General features: G+C 41.6%; 1 protein-coding gene across 1 annotated transcript; it reads left to right on the top strand.

Moving 5' to 3' along the window:
• Positions 1-425: 425 nt before the first annotated feature.
• Positions 426-10780, top strand: LOC110502501 (G protein-coupled receptor 26-like). Its single transcript, XM_021580558.3, has 3 exons — positions 426-1140; positions 2568-2681; positions 3604-10780. Exons 1-3 carry the CDS (start codon positions 470-472, stop codon positions 3842-3844), a joined length of 1026 nt encoding a protein of 341 aa, XP_021436233.2. The 5' UTR covers positions 426-469; the 3' UTR covers positions 3845-10780.
• The last annotated feature ends 3416 nt before the right edge of the window (positions 10781-14196 follow it).

Raw genomic sequence — 14196 nt, 5'->3', positions numbered from 1 at the left:
CATGTGAGTGTAGGTGAGGGGTGATATATATAGAACAAAAGCATCCCCGGAGACAGACCATAGGAGAGACTGCTCTGCGTGTTTGCAAAGCTGTCCATCAGTGCACTGCGCGATTGCACAATGAGGTATCATTGCAATGGCAAGGAAGAAATACTTGGAAACTAACTGCAGCCAGACGTGCAGGGGTGTCTCTATTTGTTTATCACCCGTCCCCGGAGACATTGGTTCAGTCCGTATCACATAACATCCATAATACTTGGATGCCCTTCCTTGCGACTCCACATAGTGAGCCGGCTGTATCGTTACATGGAGACACGAAAAGGACAACGAATTATAATTGTGACACAGTGTCGAATGTTTGTATTTGGACCTCTTAGTTCCAGCACAATGCTATCTTTAATTTATTTCCGAAGCTGGACGGTGGATTCAATTGTCAAAAGTCCGTATTTTTGAGCGGGACGCACGCACCATGCACATAGCGGACATAGCTGTCTTTCTGTTTGTAGTAGTGATCATCGTTGTCTCGTTGCTGTCCAACGTGGTGGTGGTAATCTGCTTTCTGTACAACCCGGAGATTCGAAAGCAGGTTCCCGGGTTGTTTATCCTCAACCTTACCTTCTGCAACCTCTTTCTTACCGTTTCTACCATGCCTCTAACTCTGGTCGGACTTATCAACAAAGGAAACCCTGGAAGCAGCGGGTTCTGTCAAACTGTGGGTTTCCTGGACACTTTCCTCACCACGAACTCAATGCTCAGTATGGGGGCTTTGAGCATCGATAGATGGGTGGCGGTGGTTTTTCCGCTAAGCTACCACTCCAGAATACGACACCGGGACGCAGTGATAGCTCTGGCATACACGTGGTTCCACTCGCTCTCCTTCTCGACGGTGGCCACCTGCCTCTCCTGGGTTGGGTACCATCACCTTTACGCATCCTGTACGCTCTGCAATGCGAGAGCAAGTGACACTAAGACGCAGTTCATCATCTACACTGTGGTTTTACACTCGCTCACTTTTCTCATGACCTTGATTGTGTTGTGTGTAACGTACCTGAAAGTGCTGAAAGTTGCGCGTTTTCACTGTAAACGCATCGACGTGATCACTATGCAGACCGTATTGCTGCTTGTGGATATTCACCCGAGGTAAGATGTTTAGCCTACTGTTGAGGTGTCCTTGTCTGATTAATTTACTTGTTTCATTTACTTTTTTCAAGGTTAGCCCATGTTTACAATTGTTTTGGTATTGCCCATGTGTAGCTTGTTTTCGGGTCGCAGGTTCAGGAATGGTTGAAGAATTGCAACATTTACATAGAGACAACTCTGCAAATAGCACTACAGGGTGATTTGAAAAATCATAGTAAATCAAAAATCGATCAAACAAAAAAAGATAATGTGAAATTGTATTGTTGTCCATTAGTTTACTTCAATTAATGGTGGGGTGGTAAGGTGAAAATATACAGTATATTTACAAAATAATATATATGAGGGATTAGAAATTATGAACACAATTACATTGATAGAAGCCATGGTCTATCTGTATTATTAAAGCTAATCTATCCCCTAAAAAATTAGCCCACAAATTGTGATTGCACAATGCGACTTCAGTGGCATTATGATTGATTTCAGCACCACAGATTTGGTCCAATGTTCCAGGCTCAGATCTCAGGCCTCTTTATCAAAACTAAAATGACACAAATATATTCCAACCCCAAAACTATTTACATACAGATCAAAACCATTGTAACATGTAATTTATATTCATGAGTTGAATAGCCCAGACATGCATTATTGGCAGTTAGTTAACCAATTGTCATTAAATTTGCCTTGCATTTAGATATTTTGTCATAGGCAATACTATGGTCATGCCAACATTACAGTAACCTACATACAGAAAAGCAAAAATCATTCCGCATTTTAACAATAGTTTTAATCAAATGTAATACATCAAAACCATTCTTTGAGATTAGATATTAGATCAGTTTAGGCCTACTCTGCCCAGTTTACCTCAAACGTTCAAAGAGCTGTTCAGTGAGAGGGATGAGAAAGATGTGAGGAGAGATATGATTGAATCACCCTGAAGCATTTTCTCTCTACATCATAGATGTTAGGATAATAGCGTGTGTAATTATTTCTGGATATAGTTAAGATCCATGTTATGAATGGTTTACTGTATTTGATGTTCCCTTTTCAATCACCTCCATATTACATAGCTAAAATAAATAAATTAGCCTCAAATCAGTCAATTAATGTGCACTCACTGTCAACATTACTTTCTTTTATGTTATCTTTCCTTCATCTTTCTAAGATATGCTGAGGTCAACACCATGTTATTACCAGTCTATTAAAGAATAATTATGGACCTGGAATTGGACTTGATTTACATAATGGATGTGTTACTGTTCATATATCTTGAACAATCCATTGGCATTGACCTGGGGATGAGCTCTGATACTGTCCATAGAAGCATGCTGTTTTCTCCATCAACGTTCATCCCACTCGAGAGGCCATGTTTAAACTTATGCTCCTATACGTCCCTTGGGGTGATAATGGTCCCCTCTGTCCTTTGGCAGTGTGCGCCAGCGATGCCTGGATGAGCAGAGACAGCGGAGGCAGAGAGCCACCAAGAAGATCAGCACATTCATTGGAACGTTTGTGGTGTGCTTTGCCCCCTACGTCATTACGAGGTGAGCAGAGGTTCAGATCTATCCTCAACACCACTGTGCATGTGTGGTAATGTTACATTGTGAGATTGGCTGCTGCAATGACGTCAATTCCCCATCTGAGACCAATGAAAGTTGTCTACTGCCTGAACAAATAACTTGTGCTTTAGCCCAGTGGGTAAAATTGTCAAATTTGCAATGAGGACAACTGCTTTGTGCTAATGAATTTCAATTCAGACTGGAGTCGGCCATAGTCAATTTCTACAACCTCATCTTATTATGTTAAATTGATCCGGTGTCTAAATCACTAATCAATCAGCTTGAGGGTGATTTTGTTGCGGCCATAGAAGGAAAGGTTCATAGATGCATGTTTATCTTTTTCATGAGGTATAGGATGAAACCCAGGGAAGGGAGAAAGAATATAAGAGAAAGAGAATCCACGAGAGAATTACCATGAATGGACGTGTGATTATGAGTAAGTCGGAGACCATGAGGATTCTTCTCATTAAACCTGCATTCAACCAGCTCCAACTCTTCAGATGCGGATACAAAATAACCGTGAAGAAGAAGACCACATCAGTGGGTATAATGATAGTGAGATCCCCATTGTGAGTTTGATAGCTGCTGTGAATCACACGACCAGTGATCTCACCTAAACATTCTGAGTATAAGCCTTGACTTTGTGTACCGCCACTATACAGCGTGGTGAGCACAATGAGCCAAACAAGAGCAACTCCACATCCCCCAACATTCACTATCGAATCAGAGCCATGACATTTTCAAGCGAAATGTCAACATTTTTGAAAGCTTATCAATAAAGTTTTTTTACATCTGTGTTGTTTTTTCACTGTACGCTGGCCTATGAAACATGACTTGTCTCATAGACCAGCACTGTAAGCTAAACACTGTTAATAATATAACTTATTCTGTGTGTCTGTCATGGCAGAATTGTGGAGCTCTCCACCCCAGGACACATAAGCCCTCATTGGGGTGTGCTGTCCAAGTGTTTGGCCTACAGCAAGGCAGCCTGCGACCCTTTTGTCTACTCACTGCTCCGGAACCAGTACAGGAAGACATGCAGTGACCTGGCCAACAAGATCCTGAAGAGGAGCTCCTTTAACTCCTCCGTCCGCAGTGTGGAGAATGGCAGGGCTACCGATACCAACAACACCAAACCCACCCAGTGAAGGGCCTTGCTATTGCCTGACTATGGCAAGATGGAAACATTGAGGTACCTACATACTGTACCTAAGTACTGAGTCATGGTTGGAGAGTGGAGAGGGTTGAACAGACCTTAGAAGAGATTGCTGCTACGTATCGATTTCGTACTTTTGCAATGTTGAGTGTGGTTAAGTGTTGCTCTGTTGTCTCATGGTGTGACATGAGTGAGAAAATGTGACAAGTCATTAAATGGGAAGATATGACAGAGAGTCATGTGGGTCATGAATTACTGTTGCTAAGCCAGTGAGTCACTTGTAGTTCATTTAAGTATGTTAATTAGTGTAAAATGTTTTCATTCCAACTGAGTGGTTTTGACAGAGTGATGTCAAGTTGTACCACATATGACTTTAGATAAGACAAGTTAGATTTTGACGTATGTTGTTAGTCTAGTAACACCACCAGGATTCACTATTCCTGATGGTTTTTATTGTAACATTTCATTACAACCCGCCCTCATATGTTATAACATTGTTTAGTTGATTGCAGTGCCTGACTCAAATGTTCTATTGCTTGAGTTCCTGCACCTCTTATAGAATATACAGAATATTAGCTCAAAAGTAGTGTGGAGTGCCTGCACCATATAAACAGTACCGGAACCCCAAATGAGTACCAGCACCTATTTATGTCCAAGTCAAGAACTGGTTGATTAGTCATAACTTGTTTAGAAGATATTGCCACCTGTTTGAAGTCTGAGCCCAATTAGTTGGTGTGCACAGTAGCATGCCCTAATTATGACTCAGCTAGCTAAGATGATGTAGCTGCAGGCCAAAAGCCTAGGGGAGAGTGCCCTTACAAAAAAAAACACATGAAAGAAAAAAATCACATGAAAATAACATGAAAAACACATGGTTTTTGGACATCTGTGAAGATTCGCATGTTAATTTTTCACATAAAGCTACATCTGGTCTCCCACCCAGGGAACGATCCTGCTTAGTTTTAGAGGCAAAGCAGTAGTGGGATGCAGGGTTCTACAGTGAAAAAGTATTTGCCCCCTTTCAAATTTTCTCAATTTTGTGCATAAATAGTGCATAATATTAGATAAAGGGAACCTGAGTTTATAAATAACACAAAAATGTACACTTATTTTATTTATTTACTGAACAAAAATGTAACTGCCTTCTTACACGCAATAACTGGTTATGCCACCTTAAGGTTCAATGACTGTAACCAAATGCTTCCTATAGTTGTTGATCAGTATCTCAGGTTGAGGTGGAGGACTTTTGACCCAATCTTCCATGCAGAAATGCTTTAAGTCTGCGACATGTGTGTGTTTTCAAGCATGAACTGATCATTTCAAGTCCTGCCACAACATCTCAATTGGGATTAGGTCTGGACTTTGACTAAGACATTCCAAAACTAAAAATGTGTTGCTTTTTAGACATTTTCATGTAGACTTGATTGTGTTTTGGATCATTGTCTTGCTGCATGACCCAGCTGCGCTTTAGCTCACAGACAGATGACCTGACATTCTCCTGTAGAATTCTCTGATACAGAGCAGAATTCATGATTCCTTCTATTAACGCAAGTCGTCCAGGTCCTGAGCATCCCCAAACCATCACACTACCACCACCATGCTTGACCGCTGGTATAAGGTTCTTACTGTGAAATGTAGCGTTTGGTTTTTCGCCAGACATAATGGGACCCATCTCTGAGGTAAATCAGTTCTGCATGGAAGAGTGGGCCAAAATTCCCCCACAGCGACGTGTGAGACTGGTCAACAACTACAGAAAGCGTTTGGTTTTAGTCATTGCAGCTAGAAGGTGGCACAACCAGTTATTGAGTGTAAGGGGACAATTACCTTTTCACACAGGGACATTGGGTGTTCCACAACAATGTTTATGAAATAAGTATGTAATTGTTGTGTTATTTGTTCACTCAAATGCCCTTCATCTAATATTAGGTTTTGGTTGAAGATCTTATAACATTCAGTATAAAAAATATGCAAAAGTAGAGAAATTTAAAAAGGGAATGAAACTGGAAAAAAGGCAGCGAAAGGAAAGGCCAGGGTAAGATAACCAAACATAGGGAAAATTGCAGGACAGAAAGATTGCGTTATCATAATAGTTTTTTTCACAGAAAAATATTTTTGCATCCATTTACAATTAATTGTTTTTTCATATTTAGATTTTCTTTTCTTGCAATATTTGTTTTGCTTTCAATACTTTTGGGTTTATTTTTTGTTTGTTTGCAATAATAAGAATTTTGTTCTCAACTTCAGAAGTTTCCCTTGATATTAATGGCACAAAAGTAACTCAATCACCCAAAGATTGCACCATATAATAACAGTATTACTCAGTTACACTATTACTCCCTGACACAGTTTCAGTGAAAATCTGTGGGAGGAGGCTGTAGAAATGCAACTACTCTCAAATCCATAGCCTACCCTATGGATGCAAGGACCATTCATGATATCAGAATTATAGATTTAACCATGTTTTTAGGCTTTACAATGGTTGTTTACATTTACTTTGTTTACAAAACTTTGAGTAAAACAGGCTTATATTTTGGATTCTGATGGGGTACAACAGTTGAACTACGCTCATGAGGCATTTGTACATTGCAGTCTTTAATAATCAATGGGCACATATTAATTTATAAATAAAAAAATTGATGTAGCAACTAAGGATTGCCCCTTTAAAACTTCTTATGGCTGCAGAGGCAATATTGAGTAGCTTAGATGAAAGGTGACCAGAGTACACGGCCTGCTCCTCAGTCTCAGATGCTAATATATGCATATTATTATTAGTATTTGATAGAAAACACGCTGAAGTTTCTAAAACTGTTTGAATGATGGCTGTGAGTATAACAGAACTCATATGGCAGGCAAAAACCTGAGAAGAAATCCAAACAGGATTGGTTGGTATATTTTCAACCCAGGCCCTATTGAATTCACATTGGTATTTGAATGAAGTTGCACTTCCTAGTCTACCACTAGATGTCAACCGTCTTTAGAAACTTGAATGAGGTTTCTACTGTGTTGTGGGACTGAATAAGAGCTGAATGAGTCAGGTTACTGGCAGAGAGCCATTTCCTGGTCATGCACATTCCACATGATATCGACTTGCGTTCTGTTGCTCCTCTAGACGCAAACGATTTTCCGGTTGGAACTTTATTGAAGATTTATGATAAAAACATCCTAATGATTGATTCTATACTTAGTTTGAAATGTGTCTTTGACCTGTAATATAACTTTTTAAAAATGTTGTCTGAAGTAATGCACAAGCGTTTGGATATGTGTACTAAACGCGCTAACAAAAGTAGCTACTTGAACATAAATAACGGACATTATCGAACAAATCGAGCATTTATTGTGGAACTGCGATTCATGGGAGTGCATTCTGATGAAGATCATCAAAGGTAAGGGAATATTTATCATGTAATTTCTGGTTTCTGTTGACTCCAACATGGCGGCTAATTTGATTTTTTTTCTGAGCATCGTCTCAGATTATTGCATGGTTTGCTTTTTCCGTAAAGGTTTTTGAAATCTGACACAGCGGTTGTATTAAGGAGAGGTATATCTATAATTCCATGTGTATAACTTGTATTATCATCTACATTTATGATGAGTATTTCTGTTGAGTCAATGTGGCTATGCAAAATCACTGGATGTTTTTGGAACTAGTGAACGTAACGCGCCAATGTAAACTCAGATTTGTAATATAAATATGAACTTTATCAAACAAAACATACATGTATTGTGTAACATGAAGTCCTATGAGTGTCATCTGATCTTATCTCTATTTGTGCTTTTTGTGACTCCTATCTTTGGCTGGAAAAATGGCTTTGTTTATTATAGTGGCTTGGTGGTGACCTAACATAATCGTTTGTGGTGCTTTCGCTGTAAAGCATATTTGAAATCGGACACTGTGGTGGGATTAACAGCAAGATTACCTTTAAAACATTATAAGATACATGTATGTTTGAGGAATTTTAATTATGAGATTTCTGTTGTTTTGAATTTGGCGCCCTGCACTTTCACTGGCTGATGTCATATCATCCCGTTAACGGGATTGCAGCCCTAAGAAATTTTAACAGGCAGTGACCTTCATACTGTATAGCAGAACTAATTCACTGTCACGAATGTCGTCAGGGAAATGACCGGACCAAGGTGCAGCGTGGTAAGCGTACATTTATTTTTATTTAGAATATCACCAACAAAAACAAGAAACAACTAAATGAATGTGAAGCTTACTAGGGCTATACAGGCCACTAACAAAGACAACTACCCACAACTAAGGCGGCAAAACAGGCTGCCCAAGTATGATTCCCAATTAGAGACAACGATAGACAGCTGCCTCTGATTGGGAACCACACTCGGCCAAACACACAGAAATACAAAACATAGAATGCCCACCCCACATCACACCCTGACCTAACCAAATAGAGAAATAAAACGTCTCTCTAAGGTCAGGGCGTGACAGTCACCATTTGAACGTGATCCATTAACCTGTCCTGTAAAATGTCCTGTAAAATCATTCCCTTGTCACACTTTCTCCTGTTTTGGGCTTTTTAGACGTGGTCACCCTAATTCCACTGGTGGAAACATTGTTACTGCAACATGTTAACACAAACTTTTCACATGTGAGGAGAAAAATATTATTTCAACCCCATAGAGGGACATTTTCAAAGTTGGAGTTTTCTTCCATGTGGAACTGTTAGTTAGATAGTCACGTGATTGTTTTTCCTGTAAACTTGCAATTCCACAAGTGAAAGTGATATTTTAACGTGGAGTTGTTTTTAGAAGTGAAACTGCAAATGTGATTCTAGGAAACCATACACAAAATGTATAATTTGACCAACTTTTAGGAAGAGGTCATTATTTCGTGGCGTATGTGAAGGAAGAAACCACATGGAAAAAGTGGTAAGCAAAAGAAAATAATGCATTTTCACCAATTCAAAATAATGTATTGTTTTAAGAGGCTTCATGGTATATAAACCAAAGTAGATACTTTTAAAATTGCTTTATACATCAGTTGGGGTCTTGATAAGCATCAATATGAGGTCCTAAACCTAGCATGAAAGTGCATCCTAGCTGTGTGGGCTAATAATATTATAGTCAACATATTTGCATTGGGATAAGTTGAGCCAATGGCCATGGGGTAAGTTGGGCCAAAGGTTGAGCCAATGGCCATGGGGTAAGTTGGGCCAAAGGTTGAGCCAATGGCCATGGGGTAAGTTGGGCCAAAGGTTGAGCCAATGGCCATGGGGTAAGTTGGGCCAAAGGTTGAGCCAATGTGCAGTTGAGAAAATTGAAGTGTTTTCTTCCCAGGCTTAATTAAAGGCATTAACACTGGGATATGAGGTAACAACAGGGCTTGGCATCTGTTAAAACTGTCAAACAAAGTACAATGTGTTTGTTAGGTGGAAAGCCTGTATAAAAAAGATGCTTAAAATGTTTCAAAGACAAAAGTGATTGTGATTGTGTTGAATTAGGATTGGGAAATAAAGATAGACATGGTTATAAAAAGGTAGTGATCATATTTCATTCAGTACAGACATTTGTACATAGCTTAACTTACACTGTCCAGCTGCCAAGAGACCAACATGTTTTGGACAAGCAATGTTTTCAAAACTGTAATGTTTACAGTCATTTTGATCATTTTCAGGGATACACAACATCCTGAAATACCCTGAGTATACAACACTTTAAGAACACCTGCTCTTTCCATGACATAGACTGACCAGGTGAATCCAGGTGAAAGCTATTATCCCTTATTGATGTCACTTGTTAAATCCACTTCTGTCAGTGTAGATGAAGGGGAGGAGACAGGATTGCTAAGCCCTGAGACAATTGAGACCTGGATTGTGTAAGTGTGTCAATCAGAGGGTGAATGGGCAAGACAAAATATTTAAGTGCCTTTGAACAGGGTAGGTGTCAGGCGCACTGGTTTGTGTCAAGAACTGCAACGCTGCTGGGTTTTTCACGCTCAACAGTTTCCCATGTGTATCAAGAATGGTCCACCCCCCAAAGGACATCCAGCTAACTTGACACAACTATGGAAAGCATTGGAGTCTACATGGGCCAGCATTCCAGTGGAACGCTTTCGACACCTTATAGAGTCCATGCCCTGACGAATTGAGGCTGTTCTGAGGGCAAAGGTGGGGGGGGGGGGGGGGGGGGGGGGGGGGGGGGGGGTGCATCTCAATATTAGGAATGTGTTCCTAGTGTTTGGTATATCTTTGTTAGAACGAATACTATATTTCCCTTGACAGAGTGAAGCTGAATGTAAAAAATGGCTCAACTTACCCCACTCCCCCCTACACAATTGAGTGCCTTTCAAACTAAAGATCAAATCACAGTGAGAGAGATAACATGTCTCTGTACCACCAATTGGAACATCTGGATGGATAACTACAATATATGGGAATATAAAGCGTTTGATAATTATTTTCTTTGGTATGATGCCTTGTGTGATATACTGTAGCTGCAAAGTGAATACAGTGACTCAGCGTCATAGTCGTGTATGATGGTAGAGTCTGGTAGGCTTGTAAATGTGGAGTTATCAAACTGTTTTTGAATATTATTAAATTGTATTATAATATCATGTATAAAACAGAGTATTTCTTTTTTTTTTACGTGATAGAACAGCAGTCATATCCGTACCTTAAAATGTGTTTTAACATATTCTATTTTTACATTTCTAACACCCTCAGTATGACTACTTCATCTATAGAGCAGTCACCTGAGCATTCTATAGATTACATTTTCACTTGTAAAGCTTCTTTTGGTGATGTTGGCAACCAGGGTAAAGTGTATTGCTTTCATTTCCTTTGAATCTGTGACACCCTACAGTAGATAGATGAACAAGTACTGTATATGTATTTTGTTAAAAACCGTCAAAGCAGTGTTCAATTTTGCTAAATACGTTTGTAACTTTATTAAAATAAATGCTGTGCATTTCAAAAAAGGGAGAATGCCTCACTCAGGTTATTTTGTATGCATAATGCTTTTGATGGTATCGTACAGTAGGGCTGTTCTTATTTGCTACTGTGACATGATAATCATCTCTTTTAAAGTTTTCATAATTGGCCATTGCACTCATACAAAGTAAGCTAAGGAGATCAGTTTCATTGTAGTTCAAAACATGTTACTGGAAAATAAGTAGTGAAAACTAAGAGTCCTGTTTCTGACAAACTGAAATCTGTGTGAATTTTGGTGCTATAACAAGACAGACCCTCATCAATCTGTTTGATAATCACAGAACCTTGATGGGGTCAAATCGTTAGCCATCTAGCAGTATGGACATCATAAGGAAACAGTCACATTCAATGTCCAGGATGTGATATTATATGGCATGGTCGGTGTGAAAGTACCACTAAAAACTGGTTAGGCTATACAGTGCATTCGGAAAAGTATTCAGAACCCTTGACTTTTTCCACATTTTATAGCCTTATTCTCAAATGGATAAAATAAATGTTATCCTCATTGATCTACACATAATAGCCCATAATGATAAAGCGAAAACAGGTTTTTAGACATTTTTGCTAACAATAAAAAAGAAAAAACATTAATACTTTATTTACATAAGTATTGGTCATCCTTGAGATGTTTCTACAACTTGATCGGAGTCCACATGTGGGAAATACAATTGATTGGACATGATTTGGAAAGGCACACACCTGTCTAATCAAATCAAATCAAATTGTATTTGTCATATGCGTTGAATACAACAGGTATGCGTTGAATACAACCTTACAGTGAAATGCTTACTAACAAGCCTATATAAGGTCCCACAGTTGAAAGTGCATGACAGAGCAAAAACCAAGCCATGGGCTCAAAGGAACTGTCTGTAGAGCTCCAAGACAGGATTGTGTTGAGGCACAGAGCTGGGGAAGGGTACAAAAAAAAATCTGCAGCGTTGAAGGTCCCCAAGAACACAGTGGCCTCCATCAAGTCTCCACCAAGTCTCTTCCTAGAGCTGGTCACCCGGCCAAACTGAGCAATCGGGGGAGAAGGGCCTTGATCAGGGAGGTGACCAAGAACCTGGTGGTCACTCTGAAAGAGCTCCAGAGTACCTCTGTTGAGATGGAAAAACCTTCCAGAAGGACAACCATCTCTGCAGCACTCTACCAATCAGGCCTTTAAGGTAACGTGACCAGACGGAAGCCACTCCTCTGTAAAAGGCACATAACAGCCCGCTTGGAGTTTGCCAAAAGGCACCTAAGGACCCTCAGTGTCATGTTGTCTTGTCTCTGTCCTTTCCCTTCACCCTGTCTCCCTCTGCTGGTCGTGTTAGGTTACCTTTTCTCCCCCGCTTTCCCCCAGCTGTCCCTTGTCTCCTCTAACTACCCATTCACCCCGTTCCCCACCTGTTCCCTTTTTTCCCTCTGATTAGGTCCCTATATCTCTCTCTGTTTCTGCTCCTGTCCTTGTCGGATTCTTGTTTGTTTGTGTTTCATGCCTGAGCCAGACTATCGTCATGTTTGCTGTAACCTTGTCCTGTCCTGTCGGAATCTGCCGGTCTATCTGAGCCTACCTATGTTTGGTTATTAAAGAAGCTCTGTTTAAGTTAGTTCGCTTTTGGGTCCTCATTCACTCACCATAACAGAAGAATCCGACCAAGAATGGACCCAGCGACTTCGGATCCTCTCCACTCAGCCGTCGAGATCCAGGGAGCGATGCTAGGCAGACACAAGCAGGAATTGTCTGCTGCTCGACATGCCGTTGAGACCCTGGCCACCCAAGTCTCCAACCTCACAGAACAGGTTCACCATCTCCGCCTCGATCCACCGGCCACTTCCAGGGCTTTCGAATCTCCGGAGCCCAGAATCAATAACCCGCCGTGTTACTCTGGGGAGCCCACTGAATGCCGCTCGTTCCTCACCCAGTGTGATATTGTGTTTTCTCTCCAGCCCAACACTTACTCCAGGAGCACTGCTCGTGTCGCCTACGTCATATCTCTCCTTATTGGACGGGCTCGTGAGTGGGGCACGGCAATCTGGGAGGCAAGGGCTGAGTGTACTAACCAGTATCAAGACTTTAAGGAGGAGATGATACGGGTTTTTGATCGATCTGTTTTTGGGGAGGAGGCTTCCAGGGCCCTGTCTTCCCTATGTCAAGGCAATCGATCCATAACAGACTACTCTATTGAGTTTCGCACTCTTGCTGTCTCCAGTGGCTGGAATGAGCCGGCCTTGCTCGCTCGTCTTCTGGAGGGTTTCCGCGCAGAGGTAAAGGATGAGATTCTCTCCCGGGAGGTTCCTTCCAGCGTGGATTCCTTGATTGAACTCGCTATTCGCATTGAGCGACGGGTTGATCTTCGTCACCGAGCTCGTGGAAAGGAGCTCGCGCTCTCCGTCGCCTCCCTCTCCGCATCACTACCATCTTCCTCTGCCGGCTCGGGTGCTGAGCCCATGCAGCTGGGAGGTATCCGCATCTCGACTGAGGAGAGGGAACGGAGAATCACCAACCGCCTCTGTCTCTATTGCGGTTCCGCTGGTCATTTTGTCACTTCATGTCCAGTAAAAGGCCAGAGCTCGTCAGTAAGCGGAGGGCTACTGGTGAGCGCTACTACTCCTGTCTCTCCTTCAAGATCCTGCACTACCTTGTCGGTCCATCTACGCTGGACCGGTTCGTCAGCTTCCTGCAGTGCCTTAATAGACTCTGGGGCGGAGGGCTGTTTTATGGACGAGACCTGGGCTCGGGAACATGACATTCCTCTCAGACAGTTAAAGGAGCCCACGGCCTTGTTCGCCCTGGATGGTAGTCCTCTCCCCAGGATTCAGCGTGAGACGCTACCTTTAACCCTCACTGTTTCTGGTAATCATAGTGAAACCATTTCTTTTTTAATTTTTCGTTCACCTTTTACACCTGTTGTTTTGGGCCATCCCTGGCTAGTTTGTCATAATCCTTCCATTAATTGGTCTAGTAATTCTATCCTCTCCTGGAACGTCTCTTGTCATGTGAAATGTTTAATGTCTGCTATCCCTCCTGTTTCCTCTGTCTCTTCTTCACAGGAGGAGCCTGGTGATTTGACAGGGGTGCCGGAGGAATATCACGATCTGCGCACGGTGTTCAGTCGGTCCAGGGCCACCTCTCTTCCTCCACACCGGTCGTATGATTGTAGTATTGATCTCCTTCCGGGAACCACCCCCCCCCGGGGTAGACTATACTCTCTGTCGGCTCCCGAACGTAAGGCTCTCGAAGATTATTTGTCTGTAGCTCTTGACGCCGGTACCATAGTCCCCTCCTCCTCTCCCGCCGGAGCGGGGTTTTTTTTTGTCAAGAAGAAGGACGGGTCTCTGCGCCCCTGCATAGATTATCGAGGGCTGAATGACATAACAGTGAAGAATCGTTATCCGCTTCCTCTTATGTCTT

Source organism: Oncorhynchus mykiss, chromosome 23 (assembly GCF_057628025.1).
Source record: "Oncorhynchus mykiss isolate SJ-2025 chromosome 23, ASM5762802v1, whole genome shotgun sequence".
Taxonomy (NCBI): domain Eukaryota; kingdom Metazoa; phylum Chordata; class Actinopteri; order Salmoniformes; family Salmonidae; genus Oncorhynchus; species Oncorhynchus mykiss.
The sequence above is the reverse complement of the archived record's forward strand: the minus strand, read 5'-3'. Positions and strand labels throughout refer to the sequence as shown.

Excerpts from the sequence above, each read along its gene's own strand:
- LOC110502501 (XM_021580558.3), top strand. The coding sequence starts at position 470 with ATGCACATAGCGGACATAGCTGTCTTTCTGTTTGTAGTAGTGATCATC. Across the intron at positions 1,141-2,567 it reads CTTGTGGATATTCACCCGAG|TGTGCGCCAGCGATGCCTGG; the intron begins GTAAGATGTTTA and ends GTCCTTTGGCAG. Across the intron at positions 2,682-3,603 it reads GCCCCCTACGTCATTACGAG|AATTGTGGAGCTCTCCACCC; the intron begins GTGAGCAGAGGT and ends CTGTCATGGCAG.